This window comes from Sparus aurata, chromosome 3 (assembly GCF_900880675.1).
Source record: "Sparus aurata chromosome 3, fSpaAur1.1, whole genome shotgun sequence".
Taxonomy (NCBI): domain Eukaryota; kingdom Metazoa; phylum Chordata; class Actinopteri; order Spariformes; family Sparidae; genus Sparus; species Sparus aurata.
Genome location: NC_044189.1, coordinates 23,676,110 through 23,698,711, shown reverse-complemented (window position 1 = coordinate 23,698,711; position 22,602 = coordinate 23,676,110). Strand labels below are relative to the sequence as shown.

The window sequence follows — 22,602 nt, the reverse complement described above, 5'->3', positions numbered from 1 at the left end:
TCTTAGCTCAATAAACTAACGCCCCGTGGAATCGGTGGAAAAATGTCAAAAAGCTGAAAACAGGCTGTTTTTGAGAGCTCATGAAAATTTGACTTTTTAGAGCTACACGGTTCTCACAGGACAGCTGTAGATTAGACTACTTCACAATATATAAGGTAGTTAAAACTATCTCATCTTTAAAGGTGCGGCGTGTAGTTTTAGGCAAGTAATTTTAATTTGAAGAGAAAGTCATTTTATAAGAAATCAAACGCTTTCCGTTTTCATGACTGAATCAACTGAATAAACAGGCGTTAAACAACAACGCTATTTCATACTGTTTTCCTTTTTTGTATATGTGGCAGACCCTGCCACCTTTCTAGCTTCAAACAGTGTTCTGGGGATCTGATTTTCCTCTGAGAACAGCTTGTTTATTCAGTTATGGAACAAATTAAAATCTCTGCGTTTATATTACCTCATAAACTCTGTAAATATTAAAATTCTGAGTTTGAACATCTGTCCAAAACTACGTAGTGGCCCTTCAACTACATTTAGCTGAGGATATGTACTTTTGATTAAGTAAGGCTTTAAAGGCTTGTAATTAAATGTATTCACAGGGTGGTATTTTGTACTATATTTTGAGGATTTGGTGGCATCAGGGAGAGTTACACAAATCAAAATCTCCATAAATATGGGCTTACTGACATGGTGGTCCCGAGTGATAAAGCTGTAGTCACTCTTCAGTGTTGCTGTAGCGATGGGGGGTGCTGTGGTAATGACAGCAGTCTGGCCTTGAGATGCTGCAGAACAAGATGACTACAGCTGGTTCGAACAGCGATTTACTGTGTTGGATCCCCCCCCCCCCCCCGCTGTGGGAGATAAGGCCTGGTAATGGCATGGTGTGACAGGGAGATAATGCTGGGTAATGGGGAAGCTGGGAGGGGGCATTGGTACTGGACATCTGTGGCTGTACAGTTGTAAAACTCCAGACAGTTTATGGCTTTGCGGACACTCTGCCCTGTTATATCTAACCTAAGCCAACATGCTTTAACTACTTTTCAATCCGGCATCATTTCTCCTTCATCCTCCATTAGTCCCGTTTGTCCCCATTTGTCCTGCAGGTCTCCCGACTGGTTTCATTCAAACACCCTGCTCTCCTCTTGTCTAGCGCCAGCATTTCTTTCTTTTCCTGGCCTGCCTCTAAATCTATATTTACCCTGCGCAGCTTCACACACTGTCCACCACTCTTTGTTCTCACCGACACCTGTGGCTTTGGCTCAAACAGTCGTGTCTTATGATCTCTCTGTGTGCACGTGTGTGAGTCAATGAGGATATTTTACAATGCTTATGAATAGTTTTCAAGGCAAGTTCAGCTCTGTCTCGCAGCCTTGTTTTGTCCGTGCGTAGCTGCGATCATTTCCGTGCAAATGTGTGTGTATGTGGATGTGTCCGTATTTCCTTTTCACAAAATTCAGCAGTTGTGCATTCAGAGTACAAGACGCCCTCCTCGCGTTTTCACAGAGAGAAAGAAGGAACGAGAAAATCACTCGAATAGTTTCCCCTCTACCCTCACCAGCAGCTGAGACCCTGAGGAGCGACTGAGAGCATTGCGCCCACATGAGTCATGCCTTAGTTACTGCTGTGGGAGATGGAGAGATGGGCTGATGAAGCATTAGGGATGGAGGTGTAGAGCGGTGGTTGTGGTGGAGTAACTTTACAGCAGTAGCTGCTGTTGAAACGAAACGCCTGTAAGATGCATCTATCCTGCAGCTGTTCTCCATTTCTACTGCAGAAGCACTTTCAGATTGTCTTTAAAGCCTTTTTTTAGACCGAATGTAGTGCTTAAACAAATGTTTTTCAAATGTGGTTTATTAAGTCGATTGATCCTTTCCTATTGCCAGTGGACAAATATACCTTTCTTTATTAGTCTTCTTCTGGTGCAACACGTTCAACGTCACTAGTGCTCCGGAAAACAGTGAACAGCAGAAGGCATGGAGGCCAGTGACAATAGCTGCCATTACATGGACCCTGATATCCCAATTAATGTGGATACTTAATTTGATTGTGTGGAATATATATTATCATAGGTTATTTAAATGTATTATTTCTGTGCATGTTAGCTTCACATGGGGTGACACTGCTTCCAGGAGGGACGTTGCAGTAGCAAAACACAACCTCACGGTTTGGGCCCGTCATGAAAAATGTGGTAAAAGTCAGAACAAATGCATGAAGTGAATTTTCTCAACTCATTTTGGGAATCATTTCTCTTCTGTTGTGTTTTGGGAGATTAGATGCTTCGCTGCAGGCGGGGCTGGGTTGCATATATGTTGGACAAGTTTGATTCTGCTTAAAGGCTTTGTGGCATCTTATATAATCATTTTATTTTGCGTCCATGTATATAGTGAAGTTGGATTCCCTGCTCAGAAGGATTTAGCTTAGATTGCATGAACATTGTCCATGTAACCACAGCTAATGTTCAGGTCTTTTATTTCAGTCCCTGTTTCAATGTCAATGCTAACTGAACAATGTTAGCTTACCTGTTGAACATAGATGGATGTTAAACTATTTACACAAAAACACTATTTAACGTGTGACGGCATCGCACTGAAAAAGGGTTTGAAAAGTAGCATGTCCGCCAGGGTGTTATGTTCCCATCATGGTTGATCGGAGCTGGAGCTGAAAATACTCATGACAACTGCGGAGTCATTTGACCTGTTAAAGAATGCCGACTGTACCCTTCCCCACTGAAGACAAAGGCCAGATGTTAGTGGACGTTAGTCTGTGTTTTGTCTAGTTAAAAGCGGTTTAACTGTAAAGACGTTTCTTACAGTTTACTCCAGTACGCAAATAGAAATAACAACTGTGCATATTGCACGGCTTCACAAATCCATACCACGCAGTAAAACTGCAATGTGATTATTTCTGGATTTATTGTTGTCCTGCGTAATCCAGCTGTATGTGGCAGCTGTGCGTCTCTCTTGTCACCGTGATCAGCGGTGGTGTGGTGGGTCCTCTCTGTATGTGCTGTCTGTGGATGTGGCAGGGTTTTCCCTGGGCTCTAGTTACGCTGACAAACACGAGCAGCCCGACTGTTGTGCTGTGGCACAGCTGTCTGCTGTTTGGGGTTTGCTCTCCCGATCCTCAGTGCACTTACTGGAAGAAAGTAAGAAATATATCACCGTGTGTGTTTTGCCGTGTGTGCGTCTGTGCGTTACGTCTGGGCTTGTTCATATATGCAACCCGGTGCGCCTGCACAAACCCCTGGCTGGTCTGTTTTAATCATTTTGAAGCTATTACATAATGCAATAAAACATTACAATTACCACAAGCTAAACATCCAGAACACACACTGGAGAATCTGCGGGCTTGGCATCTTTTCCAGCCGCTGGGTTTTAGAGATGATGGGTTTAGGGGATGTGTGGAGAGAGAGAGAGGGAGAGAGAGAGAGCGAGAGACGGGGAGAGGGATGATTTCCAGGGAAATGGTGAATCACTTAGGGAAGGAAACACAAGGGAAAAACAAAGCGAGGAGGAAATGCACCTGCCAGACAGCAGCAGCAGTTGGCCGGCAGCTCCTCGAGTTATGTCATAGCCCTGTGGCCCGCTGACTTACAGGTGAGGAGAGTGAGGAAAGAAAGAAAGAAAGAAAGAAAGAAAGAAAGAGAAATTAGTTGTGGTTCTGCTATACTCTAATATGCCCCTACTTTGGCATTCACAACTAAAGAAAAGATAGGGAATATTTCTTTGGCAGCACAAAAGAGCAATGTAAGAATTTAAGATAAATCAAACAAAGGTCCAATAATATCAACAGATTCTGAAGTTAGCATGCTAAACAGCTAGCACAGATACTTCATGGTCCAAATGTCTTGTTCTAGCTGTCTAAACACTAACGCTCCCCTAGTCTGGAAGGCTAGCTGCACAGCTAACTGAGCTAACAAGCTAACTGCAGCTACAGTTAGCAGTAACTCTGCCAACATGCTGCCCCTTATTTATTTTTATTCAGTATGAATTTGAAAGGTGGCCAGTTCTTACACCTTACATTTGGAGAAATGTTGGCCAACATCAACAAATGTTTGACAAAGTGTTTTACAGTGTGTCTTTACTCCATTTGATTTATCAGCAGGTTAATTTCCCAATTAGCCCAGAGGTAGGTCGGTTTTACTCCTCTCTCTCACTCACTCACTCATGCACACACAGACACACACACACACACACACACACAGAGCCAAACAGACACACACATACTGAGTTAATGGGCCCCCTATCATCATTCCTACTGTAAACCAAAACCAACAGACAGAATATTGTCTCAGAAGAGTGGAACTGATACGGTCTCTTCTCTGTCTGTAAATATACCTCACTGTCTCATAACGCCCGTATACAGTAGCTTTTGTCATATGTCATCATGTCTGCATATCATATCAGTGTCACACACAGAAAGCAGGGTACACACACACAAACACACGCACACGCACATTCAAGGGAGGAGTATAATAACAGGCAAGTGTGGTATGAGTCAGAGCAAGATTTCACTTGGCTAATCCACTCAGCAAGCAGCACATATCCTCCAGTATCCTCTCTGTTTACTCGCTCAGGCTGCTGTTAGTCTAACTCTGGCTTCCCTGTCTGTTTCTGCCTCTTCTCTTTTTTATATCTGTCTTCCACTTTCTTATTTGTCAGGCTCCCTTTGGTCATATTCAATCCAGCCAATTTATTTGTATGATTGTTTATCAAAAAAACTGCCAAATTTTATTTTCAAGGCCAATAAAAAAGCAGTTTCGGCATTTAAACCAACCCGCACATGGTAATTAGGCTCAGCCACATTATTACATGGTGTTACAAAATCCTCAGAGCTCTTTATAAGTGACAGCACTTCCAAAAATGCGATGATTTACAGATACAAAGCTCTGGTTTCATTTTATCTCTCTGCTCGCCCGGCATCGCACATGCCCAGTGAATCCAGTCAGTCAACAATGACATGACACAGCAAGCGTGAGAAGTGAGTGAGGAAGAGCGAGAGTGATAGAGGTTGAGGGGGTGAAACAGAATGACAAAGGGTGAGGGGAGAGCGGGGGAAAACACTGGATGCTTGTTTCACACGTGCTCGCTTGTATGTGGGATTGAACACCACAATATTTCCCACAATCAGCTTTTGTGTCTGGCTGCACGCTGCAAAAACAAAAACAAGAAAAATCAGGTCACACTTTGTAACAATGCACCGTTGCAGATTAAATGCAATTACAGAAAAAAAACTCTGTGACATAAAGTAAATAAAAAGAATGTAAAACGACATACCGCTAACCAAGATATCGGTCATTTCAATGTTTGGCTGCCTTGCTCTTCAGAATTTAAAGGAAGAGTTTGACAGCCAGCAGACAGTTATATTTCATTTTTCTGATGCATACAAAAGATGGATGTGTAAAAATGACACAATCAGATTATAACAGTATGTGCCTGACTGTTTCTTGGTTGGCAGCTATGATTTCCTTGAGGCCCTGGAAACATTCAGCGTAGAAAGCTCAAATCTCATACTGATGTGTTCTGGGCTGCAAGTCTCTTAAACGAAGGCAATCTGACAACATCTTTACCATTTCACTGTTTCCTGATTGATTTGCAACTGTAAAACAACAGGTTTGCTAACCGATTGACTTCCATTAGACAACAGCGTACGTTAGCATTCAACCATATTCTGGCTAACTTTACTGTTGATGTGATACGATTAGAAAAGGCCGAAATTAATTCATAAATTTCAGGACACATCTCGGAGCCATTTTTTTAAACCCGGAATTGGAAAACACTGGATGTAATCAGTTGTTAATGTTTGCTAGGAAGTTGTTGAACGCTAACATCAGCTAACAAGTTGCAAAACTATGTTTTCACCTTCAAATATGGCTGATTTTCAATGTCCTTCATTGTTTCACTCACTGATTACTGGGGAAGTTGTAAAATTTGTCAGACGCGGATCCGACTTGCTCCCTGGAACACAACAGCACTACGTTATCCCAGCGTTCAAGTTTCCCACCCTGAGCGTGTGAGGATAAATGGCTGCCGTATGAATTAGGTCTTCAAAGCGTTGGACATTAATCTACAGCATTAATGGAGTGTATGAGGCTTGTGTTCATACTTCATATCCAGACATGATACAATAAAAGGAGTTTTACAGTAATGCATACAGTACAATAGTGTTCAGTATATTAGAATATTGATGTGAGTTTATTATGAGCTGTCACTTTCCATTTTGATTCAGTCTAGTAGCTGAGGTAGTCCTTGTGTGTTTGTGTGTGTGTCTGTGTGTCTGTGTGGTGTGTGTGTGTGTGTCTGTCTGTGTGAATATAGAGCAGTACTGGAGCTGTCTGTGGGGCTCAGGCTTGTCATCGCCGTGATAACAGTGTGTGTAGATATATGTGTTTGTGTTGTGGGCATCTATTCCTGTCTGTGTGTTTGTGTTTGTGGGCTAATTCTGAGGTGCCGGGGGCACATGAAGGGCACAGGGCTCGTTCTGGTCTTGGAGTGTGTTGGTACATACTATATCTGTGAGTGTGTGTGTGTGTGTGTGTGTGTGTGTGTGGGGCAGTAAGTTTCCTTCCCGAGGACATCTGCTTCTGAGCTTCTTTCACAGCTGATGTCCTTCATCAGGGTTCAAGGTTACAGTCTGGAGATGTTGCACTGTGTGTGTGTGTGATGGTGTGTATGTTGGTATGCTGCATGTCCTGTATATCAGTGTGTTAACTCTAAAATATAGCAGCCGTTTGTTTCCACAGGGGTGGATTTATGGCGTTCATATAAACGTTTGTTTTCATTTACTCCCAAGTGTTTCCTTTCACAGTACGTTTGCATTTAGGCCTCTGTTGGTTTACTGTATCTGCCTGAGTGTGGGTACGTGTGTGTGTGTGTGTGTATGTGTGTGTGTGTGTCATTGCTGAGCCTAGTGTAATCTCTGTCTATGTCCGTAGCCATTTTTCAAATCTCATGAATCCCACAGTAAAACCTTGGAGGTCTCACTCTCCCTTTCTTTCTCTCCTTGCCTCTCTCTCTCTGTCTCTCACACAAACACACACACACACACACACACACACACACACACACACACACACACACACTGAGCTCATGGGGCCTCTATCGTCATCTGTACCATCAGCAGCCTCCAGTACTCAAACTGTAGGCCAAGACCAACAGACAAAAAATAGACAGTCACAAAATAACTGAGTTGTCCTGCACAGTCTGGCCTCTGCTGCCTGCCAACTTTTCCTTCTCACTTCACTTGACATGAGACTGAAATCATGCATTATTGTCCAAACTGTATTCCAGTATGACAGATTGATGGAGTATTTATTCTTTTAACTACAGATTAATGGACATGCCACTCCACACATGTGTGCACACAAGAAGGAAATATCACCCAAACGTACCTTCACATATGGGTTCTGATACAAAATGCAAACGTTAATGTCTCTTTTCCACCGAGCTCTGTGTATATATGTGAGTCCATTCATTTCTATTGGAACATCCGTGATCGCTTATATGTTTGAAAAACTCCTACATTGGTTGATTTTGCTCCAGAATACGGCTTGAGATTTTTGAACAAGATTTTGTATGCACTGTATGCGACAGGAAGTTAGCATAAAAACGAATATATAAAAAAAATATTAAAGGAGAAGTTCAGTCAAAAATCTCTTAAACCAGCAAAGTTGATGGGGATTTGTTTTAATATTTTAAAAACAACTGATAGTAAACATAAAATGGCTCCATACAGCTTGTCCAGCATAATCCTGAAATCCCATAATTGATGCAGAGCTAAAAGCTAAAAGCTTGCACCCTGTCCGAAGTGGGTGCATTAGTTTGACTGCACGTCAAGGTTGTTAAAAACATCTTTTCAAATCAATTTGTGATCTCCGAGCTTCCAGTGATTTGGATTATGCCTGATGAGCAGTATGGAACCGTTTACCTGCAGAGTTTTAGTTGTTTTATGATATTGCAAAACAAGTCCCCATCTACTTCAGTTGTTTAGGAAAATGCTGCAACACTGTTTTGCTGTTAAGCTTCAGAAATGTTGTGAGGAATTCACAGACTTCAACGGAATTTCTGTTGGCATTTGGATGAGTAACTAAAGATTGAATTTAGATTTTTGGGCAAACTTATCCTTTAACCTCTGTCCCCCTCTTTTGGTGGCAATTCTATCTATTCATAGAGAAATGCATTTCCATGTGTTGAATACTTGCGTTGTTCATCTTTAATTAAAGACACATTGGGGGCATTAATAGTCAAACAGTTGGTTTTGCTCTGAAATGTTTTCCAACAAATGAAAACAAAACTGCCTTGTCCTTGTCATCAATGATCAGCCAGGGACAAAATAAATTCCTGACATGTGAAACTGCATTGGAAATAACTTGAGTTGTCTCATCTAGTCGACTTCATTTTTCCTTGACTTAAAATGGGGCTGCAAGGCGGTTTATTCCCAGTGCACTGTATGAACACAGTATCTCGGCGTGTTACAGTATGTTTGATACCCCAACCCATCTATATTTAGCGTGATACCAGTACAGAGAGGGGAAAGACTTCCTTGGGTTAAATGAAGCTCTCCAGCGTGCCATTACACCTCATGCTCCTCTCACTTCTTTATTTTAGATCCCACTGAGGACCTAGAGCCAACTGACTGATTGGCCCAGACAGCCGCGTGGAGGCTTTTTTAGAGGGGTGCAATGAAATCCTCCAGAAATACGAGTCAGCGGTTCTAACTGAGCTTAAATACAGGACCACCAGCTGTGACCCGCTTCCCCCCTCGCCTGACCTATGGACAGTTGTACCATCCTGAAAAATATTACCCTTGGATGACCTCACTGTGTGCCTATCTGTAAATATCCAGATATTGTTGGGGTTGGCCTGCATTTGCTTCCCTTTAATGTCTCTCCAGCTTTTTGAATATTAAAGGCTGCATTTGTTCTCAATTAGATTTTTCTAATGATCTTATGGATCCTTTTAAGGTTCATAATTCTATTTTTGGTTACTACTGGGATAGGTCTGCATGATTTAATGCTCAAAAGACGCATCAGCAGCACTGGCCCCCATTCCTCCTCTGTCTGAGATGTTCTGTTTTAGTTCCTGTCTCTTTAAGGCCCCCCTCCCAAACACTCACACTGCTCTGATTGGTCAGCTCACACAAGTCTGAGCCAGCACCGCTCACCGCGTTTCCGGCTGGCTCTGTCATGTTTTTAGCTTCCAGTCAGCATTGCTTTTCTATCGTGAATATGGTCATAAGTTATGCAAATGTTTGACATGGTGATGCAGTGTGATGTCATGAAGTCACAGAGTTAAAGGCGGGACTACTGACAAGGCACTCCAGGCTCTTCTTTGGGAAACAGGAGCTCTTGTTAGTGTGGACTTTAGGCTTTTTAACTTTCAAGACCTTTTACATAGAACCCACTAAAGGCAAGGAAAACAACAAAAGGTCTGCTTTAACATTTAACATTTGGAAAAAGAATTTAAAAAATAAACTCTGGCTTATCATCACCTCTAAAGATCATATGGAACCAGTTGACTTGTTGCACATGACATTTGCATAAACTTTGAGTCGTGTCTGTGTCCACCTGATCAACGTGAGTCCAGTATTTTGTTACCTGAAGCTCTGTTCAACCTCGCCACAAATTCCTGAGGGAAATTTTAAACACTCAGCTATGTCTACCAGCTAGTTGCTAAGTCTGCCCGGTTACTGTTTGTTGCTGTAGATGCGATCACAGCACTTTTTTTCTGACACCAGGTGGCCTCAAAGAAACATCTGCTGAGCTGGCTGCTTATTGTTAAATCTGAGGATCAAGCCTAGTTGTAGTAAATTGTTGCTGCACTTTGCTGAGGCCAACAAAGCGGAATTACACTTCAGTCAATTCGGGACACTGCGATTTTTTTGATGCGTTGCGGCAGTAGCACAAAACACAGAGTGGGTTTTTGAGTGTAATTGCTGCGGATTAGGCCGAGCATAGCCTGAGCTGGCCTGTGTGTTTTTCAGTTTGGAGATGTGTAGATGGTGCAGTAAATGTTGAGGGATTAGTCGAAGCTGAAGGGTCACAGCACTAATCTCATTATGGCGGGAGGGGAAGGAGGGATCTGACCACTACTGAGCGACTAAGCAGACAGCCTCAGCAACGGGGGAATCCCTTGTTTCACTGCAGACGACGGTCCCACGCATAGATGTACGCGTGTGTTAATGCACGTACAGGTGCGCGCATTGGTGCATTGTGACTTTCTTACTGGGAGTTTGTTGAACGCCAATTAAGTCCAACAAAGGGTTAGATGTTTCAAATTCAAATGTTTCAGAAAGATTTCCTGGGAAATCAACTCGAGGAAGGAACACGGGGCTCAATGACTCGTTAAGGCTGACATGTCTCAGTGCATGTGAGGTCATGGTGGAACAGTGTGGACAAGAACGGCCAGTCCTCCAAAACAAAACAGTAAAACTCAGAGCGAACCTATAAATGAAACGTGCCTTTCTGTCTGTCCTTCATCTGTCCGTGTGCGTCTGATCACACACAAACACACACACACGCACACACCCGCGCGCGCTCAACACAAGCCACAATGACACATCCCAGTGAGCGTTTCAGCTTTTCGTGTGACAATAATAAAACCGAGGGCCAGGAAAAAAGGAGAAAGACCAGCGGAAGACACGTAGACAGACAGATCCTCCATTCAAAATCCATCCTCTTGCTTTTTCCCTTTGTCTTCACTTCTCCTCGTGTCTGCGTGTCTCTTAGACCATCGGGGGGGGTATGTGTTTAGCTGTTATTTCAGTCTCCCTCCGTTAGGCCAAGCTGTTTAGCCCGGAGGGTGAAGGTGAGAGTGATTTGTTTGAATTATTTCCAGCTTGAATGCACCATCACCTTGTAGACACGCAGTGTTAAGACAGCTGCAGCCCTTTGTGCCAATGGGAAAACGGCCCATTGATTATTTAGCATGTCAGACTTTGTTTACTCCAGAGCAGAAGGGCAATTATGTTGACAGGACTTTGTAAGCATCTATTGGGTGATTACAGGGTATCGCCATGACGATATTAATGTTGGCATGTGAGATTGTTTGTTCGCTGTAAAAAACATCTTATAAAGTTCAACAAATTTACTACTGACTGTTTAAGACTGAAGACAACAAGTGAAGGATTCTCTCAGTGTTTTGGTAGCATGAAAATGACGGAATTCGACTTGAAAGAACTTAATTTGCTAATTACTTTGTCTGTTACACGTGGTGTGTAATGGTGTGTAATGTGGTCCTGACAAGGGTTGCATGCGACATTACCTCCAATAATCCCTCAGCAATAGAAACAATGTGCAATCCGCGCGACGCACATGAAATAGCCATCTTCCTAATGAGTCCATAGCTCCATCAAATCTAACACTAATTATTCGGATTATTTTAGAAGCTGAAAGTGTAATTGTTTCCTTTTCTGAAGAACCTTTCTGAACCTGCTGCCTTGTTAAATCAGACAGTAACTGCAAGGAAAGCAGTCCCTTCATGATATCAAGAGATTACAGAGATGAAAGAAGAAAAAAACAAAATGTACATGAAGAATAAACTCCCTCTTCGAAAGTTAATTTTATGAACTTTTCATTCAGTATTATGCGTTTATTTACGATTCTGTTTGTCCTCCTTTCAAGCTCTAGCCAATCATAACTCAGTGTGCCCGCTTTTTAACACCTGACAGCATCACTGATGGTCCACCAGAATGAATCCAGCCAAGTTTAGGACTTATCACTGCTGCTGACATGCTCCTGATGGACAGCAGACGTTTTTGTAAAGGTTACCCTGACAGTCCAACTCATGGCCTGATGAAGAACATGAAGTTAAAACGTGACCCTCGAGGGCCAGACGGAGTGTTCCCTGCATCATTAAGAGGCCACTTGATTTCCAGGGAAACCTCGAGAGACGAGAACAAGGAAATCAGACCAAACGGGCGATTTGTTTGGAATGAGATGTAGGTCATGGCACCTGCCACCCACCTGTTCTTTATCTGTAAAAAAATAACATGAAATCATGTGAAGACAGTTTCAGTGCTGATCTCAGAGTGTGAATTGAATAGACTCTGCTCTGTGTGACAGGTGGTATTTTTGTCAAAATGATCTCCTTCAGAAAAAGGAAATGGCTATGATGAGCTAGATTTGTCACAGACACTCCAACACTGTGGTTGTTCCTCCACTGCAAGGCCCTGAATGTAAACTATACATCATCTCCATCAGCTGGACTTTCTCAGAGAAAGTTTAAATCTACATTTTACTCACATGAAATGACAGACACATAATGTACTGTATGTTGTCTGTGTATTTTTGGAAGGGGAATTCCACTTATACCGCCCTCTCATTTGTCTCCCCTGCCTTGACTCCCCAGAAGCATCAGGCTTTCTTTCCTACTCAGTGGTCACCCCTTTCCTTTCCTTTCCTTTCCTAACGTGTCTTGTCTTTTGTTTCCTTTCCTCTCCACTCCTTTTTCTTTTCTTTTCTTTTCTTTTCTTTTCTTTCCGTTTCCCTCATATCATACTCTGCTTTTGTGGTGAGTTTTGAGTCACTTTTTCCCACCTATTACACACACTGGTGCCAGTTGCCTCTTGCCAGTTATGACCTGGATGATTTGATTATCTCATCTGCAGCCTATCACAGATGTATTTAATGAATGCCGCTGCTGATCTCACAGGAAGGGTCCTGCAGATGGAGAGAGAGACAGACAGGCCTGTAATATTTCGTCAGCATGTGGAATGATAATGATTTTGACCCTGGCCTTGGGTTAGCCTTGTGTAGCTTAGCTGCAGTTGCCACCAAGCTCCAGACAGCAGGCCCTTACCTTCATACACTTTCAGCCCGCCCCCCTCTCTCTGGAGGATTTGTCATGAACACGCAAACTCAGGATTTACTCACGCAGGTCCTGAAACCCCCTGCTGACACACAGTTGAATGCACAACTGTTCATACTCTCACATAGACACTTAACTAAACAGACTTTGAGCTTAATGCAGAGCACTTAGGAACACCATTACTGTTGTGTGATTATTACATTTGCATGCAGATTCAGATACAAGTACTGTGTAATATGCAAATACAAACAATTGTATTATACACTCAGATGGACAACATCTAAATATAAGCTCTGCTTATGTGCTCTGGGTTTTTTGGGCTCTGCAGACAGATGTTGGGCTCACATTCTAGGACTTTTACAATCCTGACTGATTTTGAAATTGTTTTTTGTCACATGTTTAGGGACAAATTCCACGGATGTTCTTCTCTCTAATCTTTAACAAACACACTACAAGATTTTAAAAATAATGGCACATCCCACACTATGGATAAGGTTATCTTACCAGAAGGAGCAATGCACTAACATCATCTGACCCCTCTCTTGTGATCTCATGGGTAAGCAGACATAAACAAAATGGATATTCGCTTGGTCCAACAACTTGCTGTGAGAAAAAAACTAAAGCAGAGGATTAAATGAGTCTGAATGAGAGAGGAGACATGGTAAACAAAGAGTTTTCCATCCTTGAGGTTTTAAGTTTCAACAGCATTATGCTAGTAGGATAGAATGTTAACTGATGCTTGGCAGCACTGCGGTGGTCCTCTCATTGGTCGGAAAGAACAGATGTAATCATTCAGAGTTTACATCCTAAATATTATACATGTTTGATATTATCGAGGTTGACCCTATATAGTCTAAAAGCAGTTCAGGAGGGTTAAGACTGGATCTGTAAAACACTCACATTACCAGATAATCTGTGCTGGACTGCATGTTTTGAACGGGTGCTGCACTAGTAAGGGAAATGATGGAAAGTATGATCAAATGTAGTGCAGCAACAGTAATATTGCTAATAACATGTTCGGCAAAATGGCTCCTTGAATGGTGGTTACAGCACCTTGACGCTTCAGGAGGTTGACTTGACTGGCATGATTCCCGAAACTTTTTATCTCTTTTTCGGTTTTTACTATTCAATACTTCTAATGTTAGGTTACCCACAATAGCTGAACATGTGTTTTATTGAGAATGTAATTTTTTTTTAAGCATGTTTAATTATTTGGTACTAAGTTGTGATGGTTACACCATATCAACATTTTTGTCATTAGTCCTTTATCCAGACATTTTAGACTTCTACTGAGAAAAATATACCAGAGTTCTATTTTCAAATCATTATGGGAGGATGTGCTACACTGTAGAAGACGATGAAGTACTATAAATGCATCGAGCCCCCCCAAAACATACAGATTTTAAAAAGGGTTATTACAGTGTTAATATAGGAAACAAAAAAGTACCCAGTAGTGGTCACAGGATCACAATGCACATTTTGAGGCTCCATGATATCATAGAAGCATATCAATGACCTCTTTGTGTCCAAGGATAGAAATAATAAGGCTAAATATCAGTGCAGAATGATAAGAGCTTGTTGGTTCTGAGTGCTTTCCGTGTCGTGACCTGAATACCTCACCACTGAAGCCCGGCCAGCGGCTCATTAACATTCCAATACAGCTCTAATCACCACTGCAACGTGCGTGTGTTTGGATGTGTGTGTGTGTGTGTGTTTGTGAAGGATGGAGACCACGCACGTGTTGCTCTGCGAGCGAGGACGCGGTCAAAGTGTGTGATGAAGTGCCTGCCCCAGGTGATCAGAGTCGAGCGGCTAGATTGGTTCCATCGACTCCCTGCACTCCTCTCCCAAATCAAACAATTGCGCGGCTTTTTTTTCGCACAGCTGAGACTCATTTCCCCCACGAGTTATATGGAGCAAGTCATAAAACACATTAAGATTGGTGATAGATGAAAACGTGTACATGGGAATAAACAGTGCAAACAGACAAGCTGACTTCAAGTCAGAAAACATTCTGAAAGCTTTATCCCTGAATAAAAAGAAACATAACCACTTCTTTGTCTCTTTCTCTCTACAGAAAGACTGTATAACTCCAATGGACGTGACTTGAGAAGGGCACTGTTCTCTCTAAAGCAAATCTTCCAGGTAACACACACACACACACACACACACACACACACACACACACACACACACACACACACACATATTTCCCATGCAATTACTGTCAGTTTGTTGTTGCAGAGTACAGTTGGTTATTGTGGCTGCCGTGCGCTTCCATGATGACAGGGATCTCCATCAACGTGGCATTTCTTTCCCTGTGTGTGTGTCTGTGTGTGTGTGTGTGTGTGTGTGTGTGTGTGTGTAGGTCTGTGTGGGTGGGTGTTTGTGTTTGTGTGAATCTTTATTTTAAGATGAGCGTAGTCAGCCACCTAAAATACCGAGGGCTTTTTCTGGAGCAAATGTAACAAATCATAGTTCAGCAAACACAACAGCGATGTGATAAAAATGACTGCAGCATTTAAACACAGAATGTGTAACATTTACACATTAAAATGTTTAAAAACAGCTGCAGCTATGTCAGGTATTTTGTTGGGTTCTGTACTTACACTACCGGTGTTGTAAAAAGTACCCTTAAAGTGAAACTCTCGGCAGAAAGCAACTTAGGCTTTATTTGTGATTGAATATGAGTCAAACCTTCGTGTAAAAGCATAATTGAGACGAAAGAGGCACTTTTAAGATTTACCGCAGTTTTGTTTTCGGGCAAGCTAATTTTCAATGGAGTGCAGGGGCACTTTTACGCTAGCATCAAAATCTCTATTTTTAAAACATGAACATGAAACTTTGCTCGTAGTATCACCAGGGTCTCTACACATGAACACGAGCATTGAGAACATTGTTTGTGTACACAGAGTTTACTAAAAAGACAGTTTTCTGGACAACTCACACTAGCAGTAGCACCTCCGACATGCCGCCATCATGGCAGGCAAAAAGTGTCGATCCCCGAATAAGACCTAACAGGAAGGCTTGAGGAGCGGTCCACCATTACTCTCCTGCCTGTTAGGTCGCACTCGGGGATCGACACTTTTTGTCTGTACACTCTGTCTACACAAACAATGTTCTCAATGCTCGTGTTCATGTGTAGAGACCCTGGTGAGACTACGAGCAAAATGTCATGTTGTGTCGCGCCTTAAAAAGTTTTAAAAATAGAGATTTTGATGCTAGCGTAGAAGTGCCCCTGTAAGCTTGCCCGAAAACAAAACTACGGTAAATCTTACAAGTGCCTCTTTCGTCGCAATTATCCTTTTACATGAAGGTTTGATTCACAAATAAAGCCTCTGTTGCTTTCTGGCAAGAGTTTCACTTTAACTTGTAAAAGTACAGATGCTCTGTTAAAATACGACTTTGCTAAAGGTAAAAGTCGCCCATACGAATAGTGAGTATCTGATATGACATGTTCTTATTTTTGAGCAGCAAATATAGTGAAGTATCAAAAGCAGAACAAGTAAAACATTACCTAGTCATTCTGCCTGAGTAACTTCAGATTGATTTTCATCAGCTGTAGTGGCTGTTCAATAACAAAGACAACACGTCCCATGATCCCGCACTACTTCATGACATCATCAAACAGCATCTTCTGTTTTCATTGTTTTGATTGCGCAACAGAAATTACATACTGTGTATTTAAGCGCTATTGAGCGTATCATTACACTTTATTGGCCAAACAAACGTGGAAGTCACATGACTACCTGATGACGTTTCAATTAAAACATCCATTACATCTTCTTGTCATTCCACTGCTGCTGCACAAATCTTCCTGTCCTGTCAATGACACGACTTACTCTCGGGTTCGATGCTTGTGCGCTGTCAGAACTTGGACTGTGCACCTGAAGGCAGCATCAGTTATGGACTCCTTTGCCTTTGGACGGACAACCATCTCCTTAAAGTGTTTTCATCATCCCCTTAGTTTTGTTTGTGTAATTAGAGATGAAGTATCAAAAGCAACAAATTGTGAAACACATGGCTGTTGACATGTGTGCTGTGTGTATCAGCTGGCCTTAATCAGCGGGCAGCTGCAAGTTTATGTACTTTCAACTTTAATCTGAATCCTGCATATTACTGACACCATGTGGTATTAAAGGGAAATGCAATTTGAATATACTTGAATACGTTTATGAGTTCTGAAGAGATATTTTTTGTAGATCTGTATATACATAATCATTGTATGCTGTCCTATCTAATCCTTAACTTCCCCTGTTTCACTTCAGGATGACAAAGATCTGGTCCATGAGTTTGTGATGGCTGAAGGTCTGACGTGTCTCATCAAGGTGGGAGCCGAGGCTGACCAGAACTACCAGAACTACATATTGAGAGGTAAACAGATACAGCAGTGCAAGAAGGAACTCCGATATTTATATAGAATATACTTATAAGGTGCCATTTTCAGAGACCATAAAAATCTTCACTGGTTTATTTTAATATCTAAATAAACTGAATAAACCAACTGTCCTCAAAGGACAACAACATTTCATATTGTTTTACTGTGTTTTTATTTGCAGGACCATCTTTAGTAACCACTGCCTTTCTAGCTTCATGTTTTAGGGACCATACTTCCCTCAAGGAAGGCTTGTTTATATGTTATTATATCATGTAACTATTTCTGACAAGTATTATTACCTCATTGATATTATAAACATCAACTATCTGAGTTTGAATTTCATTTCAAACTACATAGTTCACCTTTAAGGGAAAAGAAACAACCAAAAAACAATGCACACAACAGCAGATGTAACATGTTTTATAACATTTTATTACCACCTCTATTTAAGATTCACAAAAGTTTTTAGTAAAAAGAAATATAATATTAAAATTATTAGAACATTTTTGGAACAGTAGAATTAAAGAATAGAAAGGAAATAAAAGAAACCTGAGGCTGAAAGGAGATCAGACAGATGAGCAGAGAGCAAAATAGAACAACAAGTAGTAATAATACCTCAAAAATAACAAGTACATTGATATATAATATGGTAATAGCATTTAAAAAAAACATGACAATATGAGATAAAGTACAGCAATCAAAAGACGCAGAAGCAATGTAGCACTTTAGAGGTGATCAAGTAAAAATATGGTAGATTTTCTTAAGATTTCAACACACAAGTTATCGTACAAATTCTCACACATGCTTTCCATAATTTCCAAAAGCACTTGATTCACTCAGTTCCCCAGAGAGCTCTTTGATTTCTCTTTCACACACTTAAACAAACACACATGGCCATTCCTCTCCAGCCGTTTCCATCATTTCCACCCCAAACATGTGTCACGCTTAATCATTTCATGAGTAGCACAATTATGTCGGCTTTCTGTTACTGTTAATTGCCTAATGACTCGCTATTTGCAGCCAAGCGCCGAGCAGTTCTCAGAAGATCTTTCGTCCCGGAACAAAACTTCTCTTGATAAACCCCCAACTGTGCAAACACTGTGGCGAAGGGCATTTACAGCTCTTTATTTATATAATAGTAATTCATCTGAAACCATTTCGCAAGCCTGTCTGTCAGGTGTGACATCCAAGCTGGCAGGAGTGACTGGGTATGAACATGACATCACCTTTCAAATATGCATTGATGTGTTGACGTGTGTGTAGACATGCAGCAGCCAATGAGAAGATTATACTGAAAGAAACACAGCGCAGATTTATTGAGCCAGCGAGTCCTCCAAAAGTGATCATTTCAAGGCTTATCATAAGACAGTTTTTGAAAGCCCTTAGAGCGTGATAGATTGAGACACAGACGTCATCTCCAAATTGTTCTATAATTCCTTAATCAGAATGCCGTAAGGCCGAATCGAGCTCTCCACGATCCGTCTCTCCTGCTTGGCAGATGCTCTTCTGTGAACACGAATGAGCCAGTAGTGTGATTTTGAGCAAATCTCTCTGTTTTCAGGATTGATTCGATTTTGCAGGATGACTTTGTAACTTTTCCCCGTTGTCTTCGACGTGAAGGTCTTGGCATACCGCTCTCTCTCAGCGACGTGTATATCTGGTGTTGAGTAGATTCCCCTTCCATATGCAGATCCTTCTCCTGCTTTGTAGTGACTCCTGATGATGCCTTTGGCCCCATCTAGGCTCGTCCCATGGTAGGAAACAGGCCATTCTCCAGGTACAGAGTGACGCCTCCATCCTTTGGTGCCCAGCCAGGTGTCTCCGTCTGGATATTTACCTTTGACCTTCAGGGCCATGCGGTACCAACCTTTTGGACGCTCGTAAAGCTCATCACCTCTCATACACTCAGACCTGTGAGAGAGATTAGTGAAGTCGTAGTCATATTTTGGATCAAAAAATTATTTCAGATCGATGTAAAAGTCCTTCACATGGTCATTGTGCTCCCTGATGATGGTGTTGAAAAAAAAATCATCAACAGACAAAAGTTCTGCTGTTCGCTCTCGTGTGTGGTCTTTACGTCGTAGGGTTTGTCCAAAAAGGGCAGATATAACTTCAATTTTCAAATTTGAGTACAAATACATACTTGAGGAAGGTCAGTGCAGCTGATCTCTGTCACTCTGTCACTCTGTCGCGCTGCATGTGAACTGAGTTCACTCTGTCCACAAACTTTCATCCAAGATGTGAGGAAATGAGATACTTCTCTTACAGTTTCACTTCTGTCTCATGATTTGAAAGAAACTGAAAGACATGCCTTGACATGTTTTGACAAAACAACACATGACGGTTACAACAGAAACCTAATTTGCTTGTAAAAATGAAAGTGCATGTAACTGCATGTAATATGCACAATATAATCTGTGTTGGTTTCAGTTCCTGCAGGAAAACACCCAACACCCCAGCACCAATACAACATTGAAAGGAAGAGAGTCTGTTAATTTATATTTCATATTTCAGGTGTAACAAGGCAACTGCAAGTTCATTGAAAATTAAGTGACTATAGAGTTAAAAGCTTCTAATAAAATACATTACCAGACCTTTTCATTTTTTCCTTCCCTTCAGTGTTTCATTCACGCATTCTTGTGCATGTAAAAGATATTGAGAATTTAAAGGTCTAAGTCTGCACCAACAGAAGCTTCTCTCTCCTACAGAAAACACTGCTTCTGAATAGGTTATGCCTAGCCGCTAGATTGGCATTTATGAATTAGTTTATCACAGCTGCTCTGTTGTTTTTAGCGCCGCTGGCTCAGGCATGTTTGAGCTGACAAATCAGAGCTGGCTGGGTCTTTGGGAAGGGGGGCCTTAAAGAGACGGGAGCTAAAACAACTTTTCAGGGGCAGATACAGTGCTGCAGCAATGGACAGTGTGAGAGCATTAAAGCATGTAAACATATTCTAGTTGTAACCCAAAATAAAATTATGAACCTGAAAATGAGCATAATATATCTTTCTTTAAGTTTCTTGACCTCTGGAATTCTTTGGATATTTTCTAATCATTGCTTGTAGTTCTTGAATACATAAGAGGATTAAGGCCACTGTAACCAAACATATTCAAGGTCTGACTTTTTAAGTTAAAGCACCTGAAAACTTAGTATCAATCCAGTATTTCTCTACAACAGTAAACACTCAGAAGGAGTGAAGTTAGTAGAAGTTAGGAAACAAATCATCTCTAGTTATTGTTTGTGAAGTGGTTCAGACTGAATAAATCAGTGTTTTACCTTCATCAGAACTGTTTTGGTGCAGCTGATTGATCTTTTTATCACATCAGCCCTGCCCCACCATTGAGAAATGAATACACAAATCTTGTAGAAAATAACAAAATGTATTATTATGTACAATTCTTTACAGATAATACGATTTCAGGTACAATCCTACCTGATCGAGGAAATATGTTTTCAGGGCCTTTAAATGAGTTTTATGTTCAGGGTCCATCATGTTTGACCATAAAAGAATGACATACACGACATGTTTTCAAAATGAAACAGGAATAACGACTAAAACATATGAGTGATAGCCCAAGTCAGAAACGTAGTAACTTAATCCTCCACTCAAACACTTCTGAACCAATATTAGTTCATACAATACTTAAACCAAAGGTGAAAACAAATGCACAAACTAAGTAGGAATATGCACAGAATAAACCCCTTAGAACAACAGAGTAACAGATACTCGCTCATTAACATAATTAGTTGTTAACTCCAGTCGTCATCATCATCGTAGCTTCCACCGACATCATCAAAGTCATCATCATAATCATCATTATCGCCATCATCATTGCAAGTGTCTTCAGAATAGTCCGCATCATGTTTGCCATCATTGTAGCTGCCGCCGTCATCAAAATCTTCATTGCCATCGCCATCATCGTCCCCACCATCGTTGTCATCAGAATTGTCTTGGACAGTGCCATCATCGTCGCTTTCGTCGCCGTCACCATCTCCATCGCCGCAATCGCCATCGTAATCCTCACTAGCAACTTCATCATCACCATCACCAATGTCATCATCTTCATCACCATTGTCACTCACACTGCCATCATCATGTTTGCCATCACCGTCATCGCCATCGTCATCCTCACTGGCATCATCATCATCACCAATGTCATCATCCTCACTGGCATCATCATCATCACCAATGTCATCATCCTCACTGGCATCATCATCATCACCAATGTCATCATCCTCATCACCATCGTCGTCACCATCACCAGTGTCATCATCTTCATCACCACTGTCACTCACACTGCCATCATCATGTCTGTCATAGCTGTCGCTGTAATAGTCATCACTGACCTCGTAGCCATCGTCTTGGCCGCTGCCATCTCCATACACCTCATCACTGTCATCACCGTCATTTAGTTCCTTAATCAGAATGCCGTAAGGTCGAATCGAGCTATCCACTATCTTTCTCTCCTCATCTGCAGACGCTCCTTTACGAACAGGAACGAGCCAGTAGTCAAATCGTGGGCAGATCTCTCTCATTTTAGGATCGATCCGGTTTTGCAGGATGACTTTGTAACTTTTCCCTGTCGTCTTCGATGTGAAGGTCTTGGCGTACTCCTCTCTCTCAGCGACGTGTATATCTGGTGTCGAGTAGATTCCCCTTCCATACAGATCTCTGTTGCCTGCACTGTAATGACTCCTAATGATGCCTTTGGCTCCTTTTAAGCTCGTCCCATGGTAGGAAACAGGCCATTCTCCAGGTACAGAGTGATTCCTCCATCCTTTGGTGCCCAACCAGGTGTCTCCGTCTGGGTATTTACCTTTGACCTTTAAGGCCATGCGGTACCAACCTTTTGGGCGCTTGTACAGCTCATCACCTCTCTTACAGCCAGCCGAAGTGTCGGAGAGATTAGTGAAGTCGCAGTCGTAGTCCGGGTCAAAGAAATCTTCCTCTTTGATGATTGGCTGCTTCACGTAAGCCTGTCGTTTCCCAGTGAGGTTGTGGAGATGAAATTCATCCACAGATAAAATATCCTCTGCTGTCCCACGACTTTTCTTGTCATAGGGTTTGATGGTTTGTCCAAGAAGTGAAGATATAATTTCAATTCTCAAGTTTGAGTCCAAATACATGCTTGAGGAGGCCGCCATCGTTGTTGTTTACTTGTTGTTCAACCTGAATTGTTGTCTACCTTTCCTGTTACACAGTTGTATTTTGTAATCAAAGTAGACCTACCAGAATAGTCTTTTACTTTCACTTTCACTTCCAATTATAGTTTGGATGAAATAAAGTCCGTTCTGTTGCTTATAGTTACAACAATACTCAAGAACTATGACAGAGACACGTTTCACATCGTTTTTATCCGACTCTCGATCAGATAAATCGATAATAGGCTGAGTTGTTTTGGCTCTGAGGCAGCCGCCTCCCTCTG

General features: G+C 41.7%; 1 protein-coding gene across 6 annotated transcripts in view; it reads left to right on the top strand.

The window, feature by feature from the left end:
- Positions 1 to 22,602, top strand: part of fhod3a (formin homology 2 domain containing 3a) — a 77,520-nt gene that overhangs the window by 16,935 nt on the left and 37,983 nt on the right. For all 6 annotated transcript variants that reach the window (XM_030412299.1, XM_030412298.1, XM_030412301.1 and 3 more), the window contains exons 4-5: positions 14,878 to 14,945; positions 17,069 to 17,174. In XM_030412299.1, coding sequence (XP_030268159.1) covers positions 14,878 to 14,945; positions 17,069 to 17,174 — 174 coding nt within the window. The remainder of the gene's footprint in view (positions 1 to 14,877; positions 14,946 to 17,068; positions 17,175 to 22,602) is intronic.